The sequence below is a fragment of the Zalophus californianus genome, chromosome 8 (genome assembly GCF_009762305.2).
Source record: "Zalophus californianus isolate mZalCal1 chromosome 8, mZalCal1.pri.v2, whole genome shotgun sequence".
NCBI lineage: Eukaryota > Metazoa > Chordata > Mammalia > Carnivora > Otariidae > Zalophus > Zalophus californianus.
Window position 1 is genome coordinate 114,571,148 of NC_045602.1, and position 24,243 is coordinate 114,595,390.

The following is a 24,243-nucleotide window of genomic DNA, read 5'->3' on the forward strand; positions in this document are numbered from 1 at the left end:
CTCAATCCTCACAACACCCTTTGGAGGCGGACCCATTCCGGGTCATCATCTCAAACCCGAAGAAACGAGGCTCAGAGAGCAATGGCAGCAGAATTCAAATCCAGCATCCAGCTCCAAAACCTGTTCAGTGATGCACCCACTGCAGATGAGGAAACTGAGTCCCTGAGTGGGGCAGGCCCAGGGGCCAGTGATGACAGTGAGCTTGGCAGAACTCGATGCCCCCATTGCCTCTAGGGAGGGAGGAGGAAGCAATCTCCTCGCAGAATTCAGGGAAACACATTTATTCTCAGCCTGATTGGAGAGCAGATCTTGACGGGGAGATAGAAATGCCCCCTCACCCCCCGAGGAGTTCTCAGGAGGACCTGGTGGGGGCAGGGAGGGGGTGGCATCAATGAAACATGGAGGCAGGACCCCGATGGGGGCTGGGGGTGGGTGGGAAGCAAAGACTGGGAGACCTCCTCACTCAGTGGGGAATGAGAGCTCACGTTCATTCATTCCCTACAGGGGCAGGGTCTTGGAGGGGCAGTGGCTGCCTCTGAGGCATTGACTGGGAAGGGGCAGGAGGCAACATTCTGGGGTGATGGAAATGTTCTATACTGAGATAGGGGTGTGGGCTACAAGGTTGTATAAAATTGTCAAAATTCAACAAATAAACACTTGAGATCGGTGCATTTCACTGTAGGTAAACTTAATATCCACAGAAAAGAGTCACAATGGCATGCATATTGAAGTGTTCAGAAGGAAATGTACTGTTCCCTGCAGTTTACTTTGAAATACATTTTTTTAAAAAGACAGATTCTTGGATGCGTGGGTCGATATGTGATGGAGCAGGAAGAACAGTGTGCTAATGGGTGGAAGGTGACAAGTATATGGGTCTTTAGGGTACAATTCTTTCAACTTTGTTGTATGTGTGAATATTTCATAATGAAAGATTGGGAGAAAATCTTCTGCAGGTCAAAAGAAGCCCACTTACTTGTTCTCATCACACCAGCCCCAAGTTTGAAGAGTCAGACCTATATGCATCTCCCTGAATCTTCCAATCTGTCCCGGGAGGCAGGCATTATACCCATTTAACAGATGGAAATGATGAGAGGCACAGAGAAGGGAAATGGCTGGCCCAAGGTCATAGAGTGAGTTGGGGCTTGAGCCTGAGTTTGAACCTGAGTCAGCCCGACGCTGAGTCCAGTCCCGGGGTGCTTCCTGGCTGCCCAGGCCAACTGGAGCGGGCAGTGCCTGACTTAGAGCTGGAAACCAGATGCGTCTGTAGGTGTTTCTAGTTCTCCCATCTGGGGGCCTGCCTCGCTGGAGTCTCCAGCAATGTGCCGAGACCAGAGGCTGATAAACCTCAGCTCATGTGACACTATCCAGAGCTGAACATAGCTCTCAGAATTAACCACAAACCGCAAACCTTTGTGGTTTCGGGGCTCAATGCCCGCTTTGCAGAGCACATCTGGATTCCAATCTCTCATAATTACATGGTGTTTCCCTCTCTAGGTCTGGGCTCCGACCCAACTGCTATATAAGGCTGGCCTGTAACTAGACTCAGCCAAAAGCAGAGGGCCCAGTGAATAGGACCTCTCAAGCCTGAGCTGCAGGGACGTTGCAGGGGTAAGGAGGGGCCCCTTCCCCATGCAGTGTCTGGGTAGTGGGAGGCTGAGGCCTTGGGAGCCTCTGTGGTCTTGCCTATAACATGGACACAGTCAGGAGAGCTCTCAGGGATCAACAAAAGGGCCTGAGCCACACCAGTTACGTGAGTTAACAGAGCTGCACTTATATTACCAAGGGATTTGGGGTACCTGGCACCTTTGCTACTTCTCTGAGACTCCTCAGCTGCTTGACAGAAATCCCTCCCTTGGTGTCCATCTTTTTAACTGAAGATGGTGATCCCTCTTTGTACACAGAACTTTCTAGGCAGTAGGTTAGGATGAGGTAAAGAAGCCAGAAAAAAATACATTGTTGCACATATTAGTCCTCATATTCTAGTATAAGTGAGTGCTTCCAATATTCCAGAAGTAGGTGGGAGTGGGGGAAAAACCTTGGGGGCTTTGTGAACTTCAAGAGAAGTGGTGGCCGGGAGAAGAAAAGAGGGTATGCAAGTGGAGGGGGCTGAAGCTAGTGATTTCACAGTTTGGCCCAGAGGGGAGTCAATGATCCTCTGAGGCTGACGACTGGGTAGACTGAATTAACGGAGTGACAGAAGTGAAGAGTGCAGAGTTAAGGCATGCAGGGCATGGAGGCAGCAATATAAAGTTTCTTAGAGGCTGAGCAGCTCATCCCAAAATGCATGCTTTCCTTCTCCCCAGTCTCATAACACTCCACACCCATTCCTTAGGGCTCTGAAATAATAGTACCAAGACAGTAACAACAGCTGCTGTTATTGAGTGTCTACTGCATACCAGAAAGAATGTGTTAGTGATGAGGAGGCAGAGGTTCAAAAAGGTAAAGTCTCTTGTCTAAGGATTAGAACCTAGATAGCTCTGATCCAGCGCCCTTAATCTTAACTACATGCTGTAGAACTCTCTCCTCCAAAGAGGTAGGAGTGTTTTCTGGCTGGCTGGATGATTTGAAAGGGTGGCTAGATGAATGTGCTGATAGGTGGATGAACTGATAGAAGGATGGATGGATGGATGGATGGATGGATGGATGGATGGATGGATGGGATGGATGGATGGATGGATGGATGGATGGATGGATGGGATGGATGGATGGATGGATGGATGGGATGGATGAATGGATGGATGGATGGATGGGATGGATGAATGGATGGATGGATGGATGGATGGATGGATGGATGGATGGACGGATGGATGGGATGGATGAATGGATGGATGGATGGATGGATGGATGGATGGATGGATGGAAGAATGGATGGGTGGGTGGATGGGTGGGAGGATAGATGGACGGATAAATTGATGGACGGATGGAAAGATGGGTGGGTGGGAGGATGGATGGATTGGTGGATGAACAGTGGGGTAGATGCTGGAGAGATTTCCTCTAGAAGCTGTCTGCTACTAGGTGCTACTTTGGAATCCTCATGACTCCTCTCCCTGATGCTCCATTTGGAAATTTCATCTTGGGGGATAATGAGACATCCATGGCTCTAGGATGGTTTGGTTAATGAATCTGCTTTATGTCTCCAGATTCATTTCATTTTGAAAAACTTAGAAGGTGGTATTGAGAATTCTGGACCTGCCCCATGTGTGACCTCAGTACATCCCCTCCGCCTCAGTCTCGGGGTGCTAGTATGACTCTTGGCAGGGGGTGCCTAGCTCCACCTGCTGGCCAGGGTGGTGACTCCCAGCCACAGCCCTCTGATGCACTGTCTCCTCAGCACAGAAGCTGCGCCAGCATGTGGACGGCCTGGTGTGTGGCTGTTCTGTCTGTGGCAGCTGTCTGTGGCACGCACCAAGAGACAAACACTGTCCTCAGGGTTACCAAAGACGTGCTGCACAACGGTGAGTCCAGGCCTGCAGGGGGTTAGGGGTGACATGGGGTGGGCAGGGCTGTCCAGCCAGCTCTGAGGTTCCCAAGGACCCTCTTCGTCACTGGCAGATTCTGCATCAGGTGGATGGGTAAATTATTCCCCCTTCTGCTTTTGGCTACCATTTCCTGAGCACTTACTGTGTGCAAGACAGCGTGTTGAGGACTTCAGAGCTGAGGCAGTAGACAGCAGTGACTAAGAGCTTGGGGTCCTGGAGTCAGCCTTCCTGGGGCTCAAATACTGACTGTGTGGACTTAAGTCCACAACTTGAGTTCTCTGAGCCTCAGTTTTCTTATCTACAAAATCGATGTGATTTTGGCCCCATCGCAGAGGACAGATATGAGGATGAATGAGAAAGCCTTTTGAAAACTTAGCACAGTTCCTCGTACATGGGAGGCCCTCAAATGTAGGAGCTGTAAATTATTCCTGCCTTTAATTCTTGGGACCTCATTTTTGTCAGCTGGCAAATGAAGACACTCCCTGCCCTGACTCCCATCTAAGCAGGTTTATAAGCCCTGAAGTATGGAGCACTCGAAAGCGAGGATGAAGAAGAAAATCTTTCCAGGTTTGGTGAATGATGTGAAATCTAGTTAAAGTGAGAGCAGGTCAAGGTCAGCAGCTAGTGAACTTGCTGGGATGTCAGGGCTGGATTGGTCTGGAGGCGTCTTCCCATTCGACTCTGAAGTTTTACCACTAGGAAAAATGGCCCAGAGAGCCGAGCGGTGCTCCAGCGGTGGCACCCGGGGGCTGTGGGAGAAAGCCCTGACTGGTACCCTTGCTTCTCTGCAGCCATTTCGGGCACCCTACAGCAGAGTGATGCTCTCCGCTCAGCCCTGAGAGAGATGCCCATGGGTAAAGCTGGTAGTGATGGTGGCGGACCGCTCCTGGGGGGTCTGCTTGGTGGAAATGGAGGTGGAGGTGGTGGGGGCGGTGGTCTTCTGGGGGGCCTGCTTGGTGGTGGGGGTGGAGGGGGTGGTAGTGACCTGTTGGGTGGAGTTGGGGGAGGCTTATTGGGTGGTGGTGGCAGCAGGGGTGGGGGGCTGTTGGGTGGCAGTGGTGGGGGGCTACTCGGTGGTGGTGGTGGTGGTGGTGGTGGTGGTAGGGGTGGTGGTCTTCTGGGGGGCCTGCTTGGTGGAAGGGGTGGAGGGGGTGAAGATGACCTGTTGGGTGGGGTTGGGGGAGGTTTATTGGGTGGTGGAGGCAGCAGTGGTGGGGGCCTGTTGGGGGGCAGTGGTGGTCTGCTGGGTGGCAGTGGTGGTGGTCTCCTGGGTGGTGGTGGTGGTGGTCTTTTGGGCGGTGGCCGACACCATTACAATGACTACAGACACGTTGAACTCCCCCGAGGTGTTGGTGGTGTTCCCTACAACGATTTCCATGTCCGAGAGCGCCCCCCAAAATATACCAATGGCAACCAGCTTGGCGGTAGTTACAAGTATGGTCACATCGAGACCAATGACAATACCGCTCAGCTGGGGGGCAAATACAGATACGGTGAGATCCTTGAGTCAGATGAAATCATCAGGGACCTCCGAAATGGCGACTACCGCAGTGCGGTGAATGCATATGGCGGCCACAGGGGCCGTGGGCGGTACAGGTCGGACGAAGTTGCAACAGCCGTGGGCAGGCTTCACCGGAGAGAGCTGTGGCCTGGAGAGATCCCACCCGGTGTAGCCACTGGGGCGCTGGGCCCAGGTGGTTTGCTGGGCACTGGGGGCATGCTGGCAGCCAATGGCATCCTGTCGGGCCAAGGTGGCCTGCTCGGTGGAGGTGGTCTCCTTGGCGATGGAGGACTTCTTGGAGGAGGTGGAGTCCTGGGCGTCCTCGGCGAGGGTGGCATCCTCAGCACCGTGCAGGGCATCACCGGGTAAGGAGGGGCCAGGCTCTCCCTATCAAGCCCAGATGATGAACCTACAAGCCAGGTGATCACACCCAGGGGTCTGGAGTTCAAGGCTTGGCCTCAGGACTGGAGGTCTTGAGAGCCCCAAGTTGTATGGCTTCGGGGTCTTGTCCTTAAGCGTTCCTGAATGTGAGTCTCAGCTCACCCGTTTATATATGTGTGTGACTCTGGGCCACACTTTTTGTCACTCTGAGTCTTGATTTCCTCATCTGTAGAATGGTCATAGTCACAAAGTGGAAAATACCCAAGGATTTAAAACTACACATATATAGTAATTTCAGCTGTGTCCGGCCCCCTCCTCACATTCACTATCTAATTCAACAAATACTTAGCGCTCCTCCTACGTGCAGGCCACTGTGTTGGCACTGAGCACGCGACCACATGGTTAGCCAAAAGACACATCTCTTGTCCTCATAGAGCTTGCAGGCTGATGGGGTATATGGGCTTTCATAAAGACACCTGAAAATAACCATACAATTGTAACACCGGCAAGCAGTTCGGGGGGGAAATAGGGATGTGTATAATGGCGGAGGTCAGGGAAGGCTTCCTGGAGGAAGAGGGTCTTAATCTGAAATCTGAGAATATGTAGGAAGGAAGCAGGCAAGGAGGGGCAGGGACAATAGAGGGAATGGCATCTTTACAAGAAAAAAAAAATCCAAAGGAAATACATGGAAATGTAAACAGTGCGTCTCCAGCCAATAGGAAGGTGGGTCATGGTATTCTTTCTCTTTCACTTCTCTGTGTTCTCCCAGTTCTAGCCACAAACCTCAGGTCTCTTTAGGGTCAGGAGGAATGAATGCAGGACAGAGAAGGGGGGTGGTGTGAGACGGGGCACTCCTGGCGAGGGGTGGCAGGCAGTGGGGCTGACTCCCATCTCACCACCCCGGGTCCTATGCAGGCTGCGCATCGTGGAGTTGACCCTCCCCCGGGTGTCCGTGAGGCTCCTGCCTGGTGTGGGTGTCTACCTGAGCTTGTACACCCGCGTGGCCATCAACGGGAAGAGGTATGTACCCTCAGCCCTGGAGGGGCCCCCATCACCCTACATCCTGGCTGGGAGATCGTGGGCAAGTCATTTCCCCTCTCTGTACCTCAGTCTCTTTGTCCATAATATGGGGGGAATAATAAGACCTAATGTGTTACCAGTATGTGGCTTATACTTTTGGGCTCAGGTCATCTTGTCAGCCGTGAAGGTAGCCTGCATGGTTGTTAAGCTCTGGGAGCCTGGAGACAGGTGACAGCCTGGGTTTGAATCCTGACTCTCTTTAAAGCTGTGTGACCTCGGGTCAGCCCCTTCATGTCACTGAGCCTTAGTGTCTTCTCCTGCAATGGACATAAAGACACCTCCTTTTCCAGGTGGCTGTGGCCACAGGTGAAGGAAGGCAAGCAAATGTCTCCCTGAAGAGTGCCTGCCACAAAGTAGGTGCTTATCCGAGAACCTCACAGAGTGGACTTTTGTGTTGATTTCTGCCCATGGGATGAGGTCACGTCTATAAAGCTAGGTCAATGGGTAGTCACCTTGGAAACCAGAATTTATGTATAGAGTTCATTTATTGACCCCTATTCCTAGTCTTTGAAGGAAGCTCTCATAGACTAAGGAAGAGATAGAATTTGTTCACATATGTAGAGGGACCAGGGAAGCCTTCCGGTTTGGGACCCCTGGAGATGAGCAAGGAGCATAATAGATGCACAAAAGAAAGAGGCAGGGACAGCAAGCACAGAGGCCAAGGTGCAAGGTGCTGTGTAGAACTGAATGAAGCTGAACTGCCTGGCAGTCGAGGTTGACTCACAGTCTCACCGGCCCCATGATCTCCTCCAGTCTCATTGGCTTCCTGGACATCGCTGTGGAAGTGAACATCACTGCCAAGGTCCGGCTGACCATGGACCGCACGGGCTACCCTAGGCTAGTTATTGAGCGATGTGACACCCTCCTGGGGGGTATCAAAGTCAAGCTGCTTCGAGGGTGAGTACCAGTGGGCAGTGGAGTGCCTTAGGGGATGGTGAAGTGGTCTTTGACAAATCATATGGTTACGAGTAAAGGCTCTAGGAGCAGCCTTCAGTCCAAACCTCAGCTCCACTATTCCTTGCTGTGTGACTTTGAGCAACTCTGTTGCCCTCTCTGTGCTCCAGCTTCTTTGTCTGTGGAATGGGGGTAATTTTTTTCCCTTTGGAATTGAGATAATGAATGCAAAACAGTACAGAATCTGGTACATTTTAAGAGTTTTCTGAATATATGTCTAGCAGGAGTTTTGTGTCTCTTGGAGCCCTAACTCATGGGGAAATGTCCCAATGGGTTCTGTCCAATGCAACCTTGGTTAAGGGTTGGGTTTTTTCTGTTATGCCCTCCTCATAAAGTGGCCAAGTCCCCATACTCTGTCCAGAGAGGTTTCAAGTGTCCATGTATTGAGGGGTATGCTGTCCCCAGGTAATGGTCTCGGATGAGGGCACATCAGGGCCGCTCAGAGCTTCCTTTTCTCTTCACTCCCTGGCCCTCATCATGGGAAATGCTTCTTCGGCTTCTCTCTTCGAGACCTCTGACCCCCTACTCCTTCCCCTCCTGTGTTATCAATATTTTCTCCTACCTAGTGCTCATCCTACCTAGACTTTTTTTTTTAAAGATTTTATTTATTTATTTGAGAGAGAGAGAATGAGAGAGAATACATGAGAGGGGGGAAGGGCAGAGGGAGAAGCAGACTCCCTGCTCAGCAGGGAGCCCAATGCAGGGTTCAATCCCGGGACTCCAGGATCATGACCTGAGCCGAAGGCAGTCGCCCAACCAACTGAGCCACCCAGACGCCCCATCTACCTAGACTTCAAAAGTAGAAAAACTCATTATGCCACTTGAACTCAAGAATTTCTGATTCATGTGAGCTTCTCTGAGTCTTTGTTTCTGCTCTAGGGTAGGTAAGGACAGAGAAAATTGGTCCCTGATATTTTGGTGAGGAGAGGAGGTAGAGACCCAGAAACCTCACAGATTTTTACATTCACATTTTCACTAGGAAATATATTTGGTAATACATGGTTCAAAATATAAAAAAAAAAATAGGGGCACCTGGGCGGCTCAGTTGATTGAGCGTCTGACTCTTGATTTCGGCTCAGGTCATGATCTTAGGGTCATGAGATTGAGCCCCGCATTGGGTTATGCACTCAGCGGGGAGTCTGCTTGAGATTCTCTTTCTCTCTCTCTCTCTCTGCCCCTTTCCTGCTCTCTCTCTCTAAAATAAATAAATAAATCTTTAAAAATATATATAAAAAATTAAAAGGCACAGACTGAAGAGCCCCCTTCCCACCCTGCTTCCCACCTGCCCCTCCCCAGCAAGCTCACTGTGCTTCTTTCTTGATTCTCCTTCCAATTCCTTTCTACAAATGAAGCAAACATGAATGTGGATTCTCATTCCCAGCCCTCCTTTTAACACAAATGGGCACATCCTATAAACACCATTTTGCACTTTGTCTTTTTCATTTACTCTATTTGGAGATTTTTCTGTATTTGAACCTTGAGAGCTTCCTTGTCGTTTTTACGGCCATGTACTATTCCACTGTCTGGACGAAACACCATGTATTTGTCTTGTCCCCTGGGGCGGGGACATGGCGATCTGCCTAATCTTCTGCTCTGACAAACAGGTTGCAATGAATAACTGTTTATATACATTTTAAACATGGGCTGATGTATCCGCCAGATAATTTCCCAGAAAGAGAAAACAGTCTGTGCCCTGAATGTACACAGATTAAATTCAGATGATCCCTCCTCCACACACATAGACACACACACGCACCCATGCATGGGTAAACGTGCAGGTGCATTCTCAAGGGTCTTACCCTCCAAGGAGAATTGGAACCAAGACAAGTCCCCTCGAGGTGTGCATCCACTTGAAAAGGAGACCAAAATGCATAGTGGAATGTTCTAATTAGGACACGATCTCAAGAAATTCTTTGCTCTGTCAAACTGGCAAGCACTGGACGGTCAGCTACAACGTGGGTGGACACAGGGAGTGTTCAGTGGGGGCAGAGACAGATGGATTTTTAAGGGGCCAAGCTGTCCGTGACACTCTGTGAGTGACACATGTTTCACTCACCTTCTCGTCGCTGAGGGGCCTCGGGAAACACATGCTTGCCTTACAAGTCTGTCTGTCCATCTCTGTGTCTTGTCTATGCATCAACACCGTGATCTCCTCCCCCTCTCAACTAACCGGTTAGGACAGTTAGTTTACAGCTGGTATGGACTTAGAATTTGCTCTGGACCACTTCTCCGGACCCGTTTCTTTATCTGTAGAACCGATCACATGTCCCAAGCTTTTCAACACCAACAACTCATTTCCTCTTGCGGACCACATGAGCACATTTTGCTGGCCAGGTTTCTCCTCCCCTCCCTCCCACAAACATTAATTGAGCACCTACTATGCACCAGACACTGTGCTAGGTGCTTGAATCAAGTAATACATTCATTTCCCTTTAGGAAGACGGCACAAAGCGGCAGCAAGCAGCCCACTGAGGGGCAAATGAGCAGGAGGGAACGACTTTGCACCATAAATCGGGCCTGACCCATTGCAGAGTTCAAGGAGCATTTGTTTGTTGGATGGATGGATGGATGGATGGATGGATGGATGGATGGATGGATGGATGGACAAACGAGTGAATGTTGAATGAAAAGCCAAGCAATTTGCCAGGGTCACCTGTCCAGGCAGGCCCAGCCACTGTCCTTCTGGCTTTCAGAACAATTTCCCAGTTCTCGCTGTTCAGGGCCTGGCCAGGGACCCCAAGTGTGGACAAGCTTGGTGAGCTCCCTCCTCCCCTCCACTCCTCTCTCCTCAGGCTTCTCCCCAACCTCGTGGACAACTTAGTGAACCGAGTGCTGGCCAACGTCCTCCCTGACTTGGTAAGAACCCATCCCGGGATGGGAAGCTAGAAGCACAGACTTTCCCCAGACTGAGGGACCACAGTCCAGCCCCCATCCCTGTGGGCATGCAGGTGACCCAGAGGGATGGAGGGAGCCAGAGGGCTGGAACATGTTCTTGGGGGTCTGGGGAGGACCTGGAGGACCATGGAGGGACAGATTAGTGAAGGGATAAGGAAGTGGAGCTTAAGAGTCACACAGTTCTGGTTTGAGTCCCGGCTCGGGCACTTGCGAGCTGCGTGAGTCATATGCCCTCTTTGAGTCTTGGTTTTCCCAGCTATAAAATGGGGATTAGGAGAGAGCCTTCCCCATAGGGTTGCGGGGAGGACCGTGCAGGGCACAGAGCAAGCAGGCAGTAAATGTTAGCTATTGTCAGTATTCCTGCTCCCCTCCCCAACCCTAGCCCCATCGCTGGAACCTCATGCCGTCTCCCCTTACAGCTCTGCCCCATCGTGGACGTGGTGCTGGGTCTTGTCAACGACCAGCTGGGTCTCGTGGACTGTAAGTCCTTCCTGCTTTGCTTCATTCAGCCGACATCTGCCAGCCCTGATCTGGGCCCAGCCATGGAAAGCACTGGGGACATAGCATGTCTGGGAGGAGGGTCCAGGGTGGTGGGGGCACACCCACTCAGGCCCTCAGAGTGTGGTGCGGCTGATGCCACAAGAGAGAGGCTACCTGGCCAGACATCCCCCCAGAGGAAGGAGCCTCCCATCTGGCCTGGAGGCTCAGGCTCTGGACTGGGACAGGGAGGCTGGGTTTGAGTCCTGGCTCTGCCCTGACAACGGTGTGGACTTGGAAAGACTTTCCAGGCTCCTCATCTCTACAATGGGGGGTTGGCTTCATCCCGCAGAGGGTTTGGAGAGTGAAGAGCAGGAGACACCGTGGAGACTGTCCAGGTCCTCAGAACCAGGCTCCAACACCACCCCATGATCCAAGATTTCTGAGTGAACATTCCTGAAGGCAAACCTGCCCCATATAGTTGTGCAGTTCACACACGGCATGTTCCAGGGATCTCCTTTCATATAGACCACAACATAATGGAGGCACCTGACTTATGAGGGGCTATAGTTTCTGCAGCAATACAGCACAGCCTTCTGGGGTAGCAGTCCCATCTCTCGAGACCCCAAGCAGTTTGAGGATGGCTTTCCCAGACAGGTAAAGTTCTCTCCCTTTGTGGCCAGGAACAAGGGAGGAAGAGCCCAGATGATGCAGCTGTTGGTCACAAGCAGTCAGGGAAATCCCCACTTCAACTAAGCACCACATTATGGAACCTTAAAACATCTTCCCTGGTCACAGTCCTTCACAGTTTACAAAGCTTATCGATATCCAGACCCTCATGGACCCCACAGTATAGTCCAAGGAGTTATATTAAGCCTATTTTACAGAGGAGGAAACTGGAGTTCAGAGAGGTGCAGTGTCTTGCCTAAGGTCACACAGCAAGGAAGAGGCAGAGCTGGAATTTGAACCAAGAACTCTGGCTCTTTTCATGCTGTCTGGATCTGGAGCCTTGCTGCTCTGCCTGCTTTGGGGCACAAGGAGGGAAGTCATCTCGGGAGGTCAAGGGGACTCCCCGTGACCCCCACGTTTGCCTGCAGCTCTGGTTCCTCTGGGGATATTGGGAAGTGTCCAGTATACCTTCTCCAGCCTCCCGCTTGTGACTGGGGAATTCCTGGAGCTGGACCTCAATGTGAGTGCCGGGGCCTCGGGGCAAGGGGAGGTGGGCACGGGTGTGAGCGCCAGGCCCATGGGCTTTTACTCAATGTCTGCGAAGCAACGTTTGAACAGGACCCTCTTTTGATGACTTGAGGACCTTCTAGGAGCCGCATCAGAAAACACAATCACAGCCAACACTTACCAAGTGCTTACTGCTTTCCAGGCACATTCTAAGTGTTTGATGTAGATTAACTCAGTCTATCCTCACAGCAACCATATGACATAATAAGGTGAACTCTTATTGAGGAAACAGAGTCACAGAAGTTAAGCCACTTGCCCAAGGTCACACAGCAAATAAATGTGAGCCTGGGATCTAAACCCAAGCAGTCTACCTTCTGCTACTACGGACTTGGGTTTCCTGGAGGAATGAATCCGGCCAGTAGAGTGCTGATTATCACTAGCAACTGGCAATCCGTGATTTAAAAAAAAAAAAAAAAAAAAAAGTCCTGATTTGTAGCATTAGCTGATTTCCATTGTCTAAATACTGCCACCGTGGCCCATTTCAAGCTACCAACTTGATATCACTGAGTGAAGAGTTGGGAAGACAAGCATAGAATGTCACAAGAGTGCTTATGAGCTGGCATGAGCTGGTTCCGGCACACCACCGAATCTGGCCCCTAACTGCAAGGGGCACACGCATGGGTGCTCCCCCTGGGCTGTACCAACATGGATGCTTCCCCCCCGCCCAATGCTCAATCAGATACAGAGCTGCAGGTGCACACCCAAGCTGCCACAGACATAGCCTACTTGTGCACACATATACAGGCACACCTAGTCTATTCATAAACAATAGCCGTCCAAGAGATATTTGTTGGTTACCTGCTGTTTGCCAGACTCTGGCCTGGGACTGGAGGGGCATTGGTGAACAAGGTAAGATCTCTGCCTTAATGGAGCTTACAACCTATTGGAGGGGATAGGCCATCCAAGAGTCACTCAAAGACACAAAGATCGTGAAAGAGGGTCCCAGGATATCAGAGCCTGAAGCAAGGAGATACGATGTACCCAGGGAGGTCATGGAGGGCTTCATGGAGGAAGTGACACTTAAGCTGAGATCTGCCAGATAAGTGGGCCATAACAAGAGAAGAGTGTGGGGGAGGGAACAGGGTGTGGGAAGGTGCCATGGTGGGGGTCATGAGATGGTGGTGGGGCCTGACCCGGGCAGTAGGGACAGAGTGACTCTCCATGAGGTGGAGAAGTCCCCGGGGAAGACCACACAGCATCTGCCGACTGTGGAAACGTGTCTGGTCTTTTGAGTGTAGATATGCCATGGCATTTTGCAGATTCAGAAACATGCTGACTCGTTTTGGCAGGACGGAGTGGGGAAGAATCTATGTCACACATGTATTGAAAGCAAAAGATGGCTGTAAGTGGTCATAAAGTGAGAACTGCAAGAGGTTCCATTCCATCACAAATGAAGGAGAGCTGGGGGCCATAAAAGAAAGGGTAACTCAGTCCCAGTGGGTTTAATCGAGGAAGGCTGCCTGGTGGCAGATTCAGGACCTCACCCAGTCTCAGCCTCCTCCTCCACTCATCTCCCTGTACCCCTCCCTGTGACCCCTTTCCTCTCTGCTTCTCCAGACTCTGGTTGGGGAGGCTGGAGGAGAGCTCATTGACTATCCACTGGGGCGGCCAGCCGTGTCTCCCAGACAGAAGATGCCAGACTTGCCCCCCATGGGCAACAACACCAACTCGCAACTGGCCATTTCTGCCAACTTCCTGGGCTCAGTGTTGGCCCTCCTGCAGAAGCAGGGGGCACTGGATATCGACATCACCAATGGCATGGTGAGTCACGGCCCCACTGAGAGGTGGGCTGGGCAACAAAGAGCTCCCCACTGATCCTGTCTAGTCCCCACAGACTTGGGGAGATTGCTTTAAAGCAAGCACAGTAGTAGACAGTCCATCCCTCACTCATTTCCCACTCACGGACGTGTATTAATTGTCAGTGTTTACCAAAGCATGGTGCCTAGGGTGATTTTAGGTGACTCACAGCCAGGGCATGAAATAACATCAAATCATATTCAGTTCTATTTAATTCTATGCCAATCCTTCTTTAAAAGCATGATATATATTCCTATATATGTATACCAATATAAATGCTTAGAATCCTTTTACTTGGTAAACATTGATATTAAAAAACTAAATCATATATAAGAATAAGGTATGATCCAGAGTAATTTTCTTTCCAAACCTTTTCTTGTGAAAATTGCAAGCCTTCAGAAAAGTTACAAAATAACACAATTAATGCCCAAATATCCTTCACCCAGATTCACCAGTTAATATTTTGTCATATTTGCTTCATGTATACCAATCCACCCAACCATCTGCTTACTCACCCATCTACTCATCCATACATCCATCTTTCTATCCTTCCTTCCTTCCATCCATCTTTCTGTCCATCCAGTCATCCTTCCATCCATCCATCCATCCATCCATCCACCCATCCATCCTTCCATCTGTCTATCTAACCATCCATCCATCCATCCATCCATCCATCCACCCATCCATCCTTCCATCTATCTATCTAACCATCCATCTATCCATCCATCCATCCATCCACCCATCCATCCTTCCATCTATCTATCTAACCATCCATCTATCCATCCATCCATCCATCCACCCATCCATCCTTCCATCTATCTAACCATCCATCCATCCATCCATCCATCCATCCATCTATCCATCCATCCATCCATCCATCCACCCATCCATCCTTCCATCTGTCTATCTAACCATCCATCCATCCATCCATCCATCCATCCATCCATCCATCCATCCACCTATCCATCCTTCCATCTATCTAACCATCCATCTATCCATCCATCCATCCATCCACCCATCCATCCTTCCATCTGTCTATCTAACCATCCATCCATCCACCCATCCATCCTTCCATCTATCTATCTAACCATCCACCCATCCATCCATCCACCCATCCACCCATCCATCCTTCCATCTATCTATCTAACCATCCATCTATCCATCCATCCATCCACCCATCCATCCTTCCATCTATCTATCTAACCATCCATCTATCCATCCATCCATCCATCCACCCATCCATCCTTCCATCTGTCTATCTAACCATCCATCCATCCATCCATCCATCCATCCATCCACCCACCCATCCTTCCATCCATCCATCCTTCTATCTATCCCTCTTCTCATCCATCCATCCATCCATCCATCCATCCATCCATCCACCCACCCATCCTTCCATCTGTCTATCTAACCATCCATCTGTCCATCCATCCATCCATCCATCCATCCATCCATCCATCCTTCCATCTATCTATCTAACCATCCATCTGTCCATCCATCCATCCATCCATCCATCCACCCATCCATCCTTCCATCTATCTATCTAACCATCCATCCACCCATCCATCCTTCCATCTATCTATCTAACCATCCATCTGTCCATCCATCCATCCATCCATCCACCCATCCATCCTTCCATCTATCTATCTAACCATCCACCCATCCATCCATCCATCCATCCTTCTATCTATCCCTCTTCTCATCCATCCATCCATCCATCCATCCATCCATCCATCCATCCACCCACCCATCCTTCCATCTGTCTATCTAACCATCCATCTGTCCATCCATCCATCCATCCATCCATCCATCCATCCATGCATCCATCCTTCTATCTATCCCTCTTCTCATCCATCCATCCTTCCATTCATCCATCTATCTAACCTATCTATCATCTACTTAGCTAGCTAGCTATTGTTGAACAATTTAAGTTTTTGGAAACATGACATTTCACTCCATAAATTTATGTCTATCTGCTAAGAATAAGATGTTCTAAAAAAAAAAAATACCATATGAATTGTGTCCTTCTTGGTTCCATCAAGAGGAAAGCCTCCGTTTAGTGCTCGTATGTAGTTGACCCTCTCTTGCACTTTTAAGCATCCTCTTTTTAACTCAGAGAGAACAGAACTCACAGCCATAGCCCTCCGCAGACAATGATATCCAAGCAGAATGTAATGGCATTATTTCGTTTTTGTTGTATTTGCTTTTCCAGTGGCCATTTCTTTCTGTCAAATGGTACTGGCTTTCCATTTTTTAGTATTTGAGGTTTTCAAAAGCAAGTCAGTTGAAAGAAAACATTAAGTAAATAATAGTACAGGTTGTTCAAAGATATGGCAGAATTATGCATTTAGTGGACACTGAGTTATGCACGTGGACTCACTGATGCTCACCTTGTTTTAATCAAGAATTACATTTAGAGGAGAAAGAGTCAGGTCTGTGGTGAGCTTAAGTGGCTGGCCCTGTCCACTTAACCACAAACAGCCACCATGATCAGTGTGGTGGTTGCTTTTGGACAGGCAGGGCCCCCCAAGTGGTCTTTAAGGAGAAGAAGATGCCCCCCACTGGTTGTCTGAGGGTGTGTAGGAGTTTAATCACTGTGTTAGCAACTCCCATCTGTCCCCATAACCTCAGGGACTCACATGACCCTTCTTCTTGTCCTGTAGTTTGAAGAGCTTCCTCCTCTTACCACCTCCACGCTGGGAGCTTTGATTCCCAAGGTATGTAAGACAGATGTGTCCCCTTGTCTTCAGCGCTACCCTCCTTCCAACTGTCCCAGGAACTGGGTCAGAAGGGGAGACACTCAGCACGAGGGTGGGGCAACCTGACACCCTCCTTAGGAGTGCAGTGGCAAAGTGTGGTATCCAAATCCTTATGAGAGAGGGAGCATGGAGGGTTGAGGTGGAAAGACCTTGAGCTCTAGCAGTAGACTGGCCTGCACAGGTCTAATCCTGGCCTGGCTACTTCGTTGCTGTGTGTCTTCAGGCAAGAGTCTTAACATCTCTGAGCCTTAGCTTCCTCATCTGTCAAAAAAGGATGCTAACTCCCACTCCACAGCTTCATCTAACAGACTAAGGGTGATGAGGTGATAATTCATGTAAAGATGCTGACACAGAGCACATGCAGGTGGGAAGAGCCAGGTTTTTGGAGTAGACAAACATGATTTTGAATTCTAGCTCAGCATGTCTCAACCATGCTACCGTAGGCAAATGACTTCTCGCTAGGCCTGAGTTTTCTCATCTGGAAAAAAAGGATAACAACGCCCACTTCACTGTGTGGCTGTGAACCTGGGATCTGAATGTAGGCACAGAGAAGGCATTTGATAAATGTTCACTGTTATTGTTCTTGCTAATAGTAACAAAACCTTTTTTAAAGGGGTGGGAGCAAGTGGGACTCTTGTCAGGTTAGTAGCTAGGTACAGTTGGAACAAAGGCCTTTCTGACCCCAGTTCCTGTCTCAGTGCGGGTCCCAAGCCTGTTACCCTGCACCTGGAAGCAAAAAGTTTCCTACATAGTAAGTGTCATGCAGGTATGAAGGATTGCTGTAATCTAGAACCATTTTAGACATTTCTCTGTTCTACCTGTTCTGCTTCTGGTTGTAATTCAGAGGCAGGAAGGGAGACCCAACTCAACAAATGGTCACTATCCCCCTCGTGTGGTTGGAAGCTGAATGGCAGAGCACCATTATCTAATGTCCTGAATGGTGGCAGCTCTGGGAGGCAGGGAGAGCCCTCAGTCAACAGGACCTTTTATTTATTGCGCCACTTCTTATGTGCACTGCACCTTACAGCTTATGAAAAAAATTTAAGAGTGCACTCTTTTATTTGGCTTTAATTACCCTCCCTCCCCTGCATTAATGGGGCCGGAAGAGAGGAGCAATCCATTTTATAGACAGGGAAACAGAGGCTCAAAGAAGTCACACAACGAGGCAGCAGCAGAGCTGGGCTAGAGCAGGGACTCAGGCCGTGAAATGGGGCTGGGTCTGCAGCAGGGGGAGGATTCAGGCTGGACACAGAGGAACGTCTCCTGGAGACCTAGGCTGGGGTGGAGTCACCAGGAGAGGCTTCATCAGAATGAGGAGGGGCATCCCGGGTCTCCTGCTGCTGTGGGGAGAGTTTGAGGGGGACTCTCCACGTCCCTGCGAAGAAGGTGTTGCTAATTGTTGGAGACTGTGTATGCTGGGGTAGGTCCCTCCAGCTATCTTGAAAATCCCTTTGTGAAAAGCCAATTCACCAAGTCATTGACTTGTCAAAAGCCAGATTGCCAAAGGGTGAATCCACTAAGTGGTCATTTGGCTGAATTTACTAGATTTGCCAATAGACCCAGTTCGTTCAAAAGAATTTCCCCTTGGAGCACCTGGGTGGCTCAGTTGGTTGAGCGGCTGCCTTTGGCTCAGGTCATGATCCTGGAGTCCTGGGCTCGAGTCCCGCATTGGGCTCCCTGCTCAGTGGGGTGTCTACTTCTCCCTCTGACCCTTCCCCCTCTTGTGCTCTTTCACTCTCTCAAATAAATAAATAAAATCTTTAAAAACAAGAATTTCACCTTGAATGTGTTCAAGAAAACAAATAGAGCCTTCTCAGGACCAGAATCCACACTGCTGCATTGCACGTGGAAGTTTCCATTTACATGGAATTCTTTTCAAAGTAACTTTGTAGTTTTTCCCACATATTTATGTCAATTTAATATATTTAAGAAAAGTATTCCTTAGGGGCACCTAGCTGGCTCAGTCAGAAGAGTGTGTGACTCTTGATCTTGGGGTCATGAGTTCGAGCCCCACATTGGGTGTAGAGATTACTTAAAAATAAAATCTTAAAAAAGAAGAAGAAAGAAGAGCATTCCTTAAAATAAATTTTTTGATAAAACAGTTATTCAGCAAATGTGGGAACTGATTGCTTGATGAATTGTCCCTTTAGCTAATTAGCTTTTGGGGAGTCCATTTGCAGCAAACAGGCTCCGATTCCTCCCACCGTGGGTCTCCAGAGACCCCAGCCAATCCAGGTAGGTCTCGCTCTGGGACTTCGCTGTGAAGCCCCCTAAACTGTGAACTTTCTCATTCCAGGTGGGGCATCCAAAGGCAGCAGGAGAGGAGGGAGGCCTGGGCTTCTGAGTAACATAGACCTGGGCTGGAACCTCAGCTCTCCTGCCGGCCATAGACAATTTGCTTGATCCTCAGGTTTTTTTTATCTGTAACATGGAGAAAAAATACCCCATGGAGTTGTTACGATGATTCGATGCAATCATGAATGTCCAGACGAATCCATCTTGCTCAGCAGCAGGTTCTGAGCATTTCCGGACAAAGCATTGAGCTTTGCTGTCACCCCCACATTTAATTCTTCCAGTAACCCTACATGAGAGGCTTGGAGACGGCAGCCCCCCTGCCCAAACCCAGCAGCAGGTCAGAGACCCTGCATGTGTTTTGTAGGGCTCGAGAGATGCTGTTGGATCTGAGGGTGCCCAGTCTGAGACCCTGGGCCATGTGTTTAGAGGTCGGCTGATGACCCACTGGGCACCCCCACTCCCCAGGGCCCCACTCACTCTGGCCTGGTGTCCACCCCCAGGTGTTCCAGCAGTACCCTGAGTCCCGCCCACTCACCATCAGGATCCAGGTGCCGAACCCACCTTCAGTGACACTGCAGAAGGACAAGGCACTGGTGAAGGTGTTCGCCACCTCTGAGGTCATGGTCTCCCAGCCCAATGACGTCGAGACCACTATCTGCCTCATCGATGTGGTGAGTACCTGTTGGGGGGGGTGCCATGTGATCTTCTGGAGTCCCCAGAACCCTTCAAACCCCCATGGGACCAACCATAGTGAGTACTAGCCAAACATGGGGCCAGATGATCTGATTCAAATCCAGTCTTCAGCACTTCTAGCTATGTGACCTTGGGTGGATCACTCCCTCTCTCTGGGCTTGATTTTCTCCTCTACTTTATGGGGATAGCAGCGGGGCATTAGTAAGACACTCAGAGCAGTACCTGGCATACCGTAAGAGCTCCTTCACAAGTTGTAGAGCACGGTGTGGCAATTCATGCATTCAGCAATTTGTTTTGAGCACCTACTCTGGGTTACGCTTTCTACTAGATGCTGGAGAAAGGGGAAACAAAGCAGATGGTACTGGTTCGCATCTCCCTGGGACCCAGCAGGAGACAGATACAAATACAATTTCCAGTTATTTCATAGAGAAGAATCCTCTTAAAATCATGTGGCTCCTTTTCTCAAAACTTCTCCTTTCAATCCTGAAACAAGAGCCAATCCACTAACAATGACCGACAAAGTTCTTCTAGATCATCCCCTGGTTACCTTTCAACTCCTCACTCTTTCACTCTTTTACTCTTTCACCAGCATGCCAGGTGGAGTTCCACCCCAGGGCCTTTGCATATGCTGTTTCCGCTGCTGCTTGGAATACTCTTTCTCCAGGTGTCTGCATGACTCACTTCTTCATTTCCTTTAGGTCTCTGCTCAAATGCCACCTTCCCAAGACCAGCTGTCTAAAATATCCCCATCCCTGGCCTCCCTCTCTCTCTCTCTCTCTCTCTCTCTCTCTCTCTCTGCCTCCCTTGCTTTACTTGGTTCATAGCCTTAACCTGACACTGTACAATGCACTTGTTAGTTTACTATTGGGCAGAGATGCACATTGTCTTCTTCACTACAGGATCCTCAGAGCCTAGCACAGGGTCCAGCACATAGTAGGTACTCAGTAAATATTTGTTGAAGCAATGTACTGTGTTAAATGCCATTTCTCCCTTGGTGGTTAAAGCTTTAGATTCAGACACTTGGGGTTCTGTCCCATCTGCTGTGTCTTCTCAGGCTCTCCTCCCAGGGCTCAAGAGCAAATGAGCCACCTCTAATCTAGGAAGTGGGTATTCTCGGTTAGAGCATGCCAAGCCATGGTGTGTTGGGGTTCCTTTCTGGGCATCATCAGATGACAGATTAAAAGGGCTGGTTCTCACCCAGGGAGTGGAGATGGCTGCCCCTTGTTTGTTGGTCCCTACTGTGTGGAAATTTTTCCATCAACAGCCCAAATGCTGTATGATCCAGCTCAGAGCCCTGCCATGACGCCCCAGTGCCCCCAGGATGCAGCCATGACTTCTCTCCAGCCTGCTAGCCCTGCTTGGTCTGGCCCCTTCTCACTCCAGTCATCTGCGGTCCTTTTACCTCCTTACTCTCTGGCCTTCTCTCTTCCCTCTAACGCTAACCTCTTTCCTGCCCCGGGGCTTTTGCACATACCCTTCCCACTGCCTGGATCACTCTCACACCCTCTTTTTCACCTGGTCAAATCCTATATACCCTTCAGGCATCAGTTCGTGAATGGATGGGATGATTTTGCACACCCATGCGGGTCCCTGCCATACACACCCAGAGCATCCAGTCCTCCATCATCCCAATTAATTACCTGAATGTGTTGGAGCTTCTTTTTTTTCATAAGACTTTTTTATTTTATTTTATTTTATTTTATTTTATTTTATTTTATTTTTTATTTTATTTTATTTTATTTTATTTATTTTATTTTATTTTATTTATTTTTTATTTTATTTTATTTTATTTTATTTTTTATTTTATTTTATTTTATTTTATTATTTTATTATTTTATTTTATTTTATTTTATTTTATTTATTTTATTTTATTTTATTTTATTTTTTATTTTATTCGGTGGCAGAAGCAGGGAAGTAAAGAGGAAATTTCCTGTAACTCCAGGCTTCTGCTGGAGAGGGGTTGAGTCTGGACCTTTCATGCCCTCTGCTGGGGGTGGGGGGGTAGGGCAGTTGCACTTGACATTGATGATATGCCCAATCCCATCTGCAGTGGCTCATCTGGAGCAGCTTCATAGGCTGCAGGCCACCCCCCCCACCCCAAGACAGCTCAGACACCCGCACCAGCCAAGCAATCCCTGCTCCCCGTGACAGTGTCTTTCTGAGGGACGTTCACACAGCCCTGCTGACTTACTTGAAAGCAACGCACTTCTCAGTGAACGTAGGCAATTTATTACGCCCAACCCCTTCTCTCCAGGGCGGGGATATCCATTATATAGGGAGCATTACTGGGGTCTCAGTTCGTAAAGGGAGGTTTGACCAAGACCTCGGGGGACAGACAACCTGTGTTAATGCAGCACCTAGCCGGCACCTGGCACACACAGCCCGCCCCGCAGCGGCACCTTATTGTCACCCCCTTTCCTCCAGGACACAGAACTCTTGGCCATGTTTTCCGTGGAGGGAGATAAGCTCATGATCAACGCCAAGCTGGACAAGTAAGGGGGTTTGCGGACTCGGGCTCCTGCGCTCAGAAGGGCCTCTTTGGTGCTGCCATGCCTGGGGCCAGCTCCTGAAGGAATGCCTGGGAGGACACCAGAGGTCCCCTTTCATGGCTGTCAGGGCTGGGTAAATCCCAGAGGCTGCAGGGGTGAAACTGGGCTGTGACTGCCAAGGGCCCTGGCTCGAGCTGGGCAGGGTGGGTGATGCCATGAGCTTCACAGAAAGGACCCACTGCCAACAACAACTACAACGTCAACAATAATAACAACGATGGGCGTGATGATGATTTGCCCGGCTTTGCACTAGGTATTTGTATGTATGATCTTGTTTAGCCTTGCAATGGCCTTGCGGGGTCAGGGCTATCATTCTCCCATCTTAAAGAGGAGACAACTAGGGCTTAGAGAGGAGGGTGTACTGACTCAGGGCCACACCATGGGTACAGAGAGGGGCTCTGGGCCAGCCCAGGTCTGTCTGGCCCAGAGCTGCATTGCTCCATTACAAGTGCAGGCTCCGGAGCCAAGCGGTACACGTTCAAATCCTAACGTGACCACTGACTGGCTGTGTGATATAGGCCAAGTGACTCTGCCTCTCCGAAACTCAGTTTTCTCATCTGAAAATGGGGCTAATAGTCCCTACCTCGTAGGACTCATGAGAACAGCTGTTATTTGTTGGATGCTCTCTATGTGCCAGGCATTGAGCTAAGCTCTAAGTGTGTCTCCATTCATTTCATTCCTGACGTCAGCCTATGGCAGTAAGTACAATTATCATTCCTACTTCGAGATAAATGAGATTGTATGTAAAACTGTCAGCACGTGCCTAGTTCACTGTAAGTTGTTCTTCTTACGACAAGTATTTATCAAGCCCAACAATGGGAATTACTCAGGATAGGATATGAATCAGAGCCATGCAAGAGTCTCTAAGGAGGTGATGCTTGACCTGAGGCCTGGATGAGGAGAAGGGGCCAGTGGAGGGGGGCACGGTTCAGGCAGCAAGAACAGGGCAGGCAAACTTTGAGGGGCAGGAAAGAGCTCGGGGCTGTGGCGGGAGTGACCTAGGGGGAAGGAGGGGAGGCAGTGGAAGTCGGCAATAAAACACAACCGAAGCAGGCTTCTCCCCTGAGAAGGCTCACTGGTTTCTGTGCTGCCGGATGCACGGGGGCTCCAGTGGTCTGGTCCAATGGTCCCCGGGCAAGGGCAGAGAGAGACCTCGAACCCCGACCTCGGGCCCCCTCCTCAGAATAGCACGGCAGCCAAGAGTGCATCTCAGAGCACGAGTCCTGGGCTCTGTCTCCTGAGCTCTGTAGCCATGGCGAGGTCCCCTGGAGCCTCAGGTTCCCCTCCCAGAGGGTCACGAAAGGATCGAGCGAGGTGAGGACGATCACTCCTGGGTTCGTGGCACGCACCCTGTACCAGGCACAGGCTCTCTTGGATTGCTCATTTAGTCCTCGCAGCCACCCACTTTGCAGAGGAGGAAACTGAGGCAGAGAGAGGGTAAGTACTTGGCCAAAGACCCACAGCCAGTAAGTGTCACAGCTATGATCTGAACCTTACGTACAGCAGTCCCTCCTGATCCACGGGCGGTAAGTTCCAGGACCCCCCAGTGGGTGCCTGAAAGTGCCGCTGGTACCACATGCTAGCTACACTGTGTTTGCCTTGCATGCATACCCGTGGTATCATTTACTTTATAACTTAGGCGCCCTAAGAGATTAACAACAGCAGCTCACAAATAAGATACAATTGTAACAATAGACTGTAATACAAGTTACGTGAATGTCATCTCTCTCAAAATACTGTACTATACTCACCCTTCTTTTTTTTTTTTAAGATTTTACTTATTTATTTATTTGAGAGAGAGAGAGAGAGAGAGAGAGCACAGGCTGGGGGGGAGCAGAGGGAGAGGGAGAAGCAGGCTCCGTGCTCGGTGCAGAGCCCGACGCGGGGCTCGATCTCACCACCCTGATATCATGACCTGAGCCAGAATCCTGACTTAACTGACAGAGACACCCAGGCATCTCTATACGCACCTTTCTTCTTGTGATGATGTCAGATGAAAAAAAATGCCCACGTGACCACGTGATGAGGGGAAGTCAGGTGAATGTGACGAAATGTCAGACTACTATTGACCTTCTCCTAATAGGGCCAGAAGGGGGCTCCTCTCTTCCCGACTGCAGCTGAGCGCGGGTCCCTGAGCCCACGGACAA

General features: G+C 49.7%; 1 protein-coding gene across 1 annotated transcript in view; it reads left to right on the plus strand.

The window, feature by feature from the left end:
* Positions 1-3,349: 3,349 nt before the first annotated feature.
* The window catches only part of BPIFB4 (BPI fold containing family B member 4), a 28,665-nt gene continuing 7,771 nt past the window's right edge, over positions 3,350-24,243 (plus strand). Inside the window, exons 1-12 of the mRNA XM_027622831.1 lie at positions 3,350-3,455; positions 4,271-4,333; positions 4,826-5,345; positions 6,277-6,381; positions 7,195-7,338; positions 10,188-10,251; positions 10,710-10,770; positions 11,865-11,956; positions 13,561-13,764; positions 16,464-16,517; positions 19,355-19,525; positions 21,972-22,039. Coding sequence (XP_027478632.1) covers positions 3,350-3,455; positions 4,271-4,333; positions 4,826-5,345; positions 6,277-6,381; positions 7,195-7,338; positions 10,188-10,251; positions 10,710-10,770; positions 11,865-11,956; positions 13,561-13,764; positions 16,464-16,517; positions 19,355-19,525; positions 21,972-22,039 — 1,652 coding nt within the window. The remainder of the gene's footprint in view (positions 3,456-4,270; positions 4,334-4,825; positions 5,346-6,276; positions 6,382-7,194; positions 7,339-10,187; positions 10,252-10,709; positions 10,771-11,864; positions 11,957-13,560; positions 13,765-16,463; positions 16,518-19,354; positions 19,526-21,971; positions 22,040-24,243) is intronic.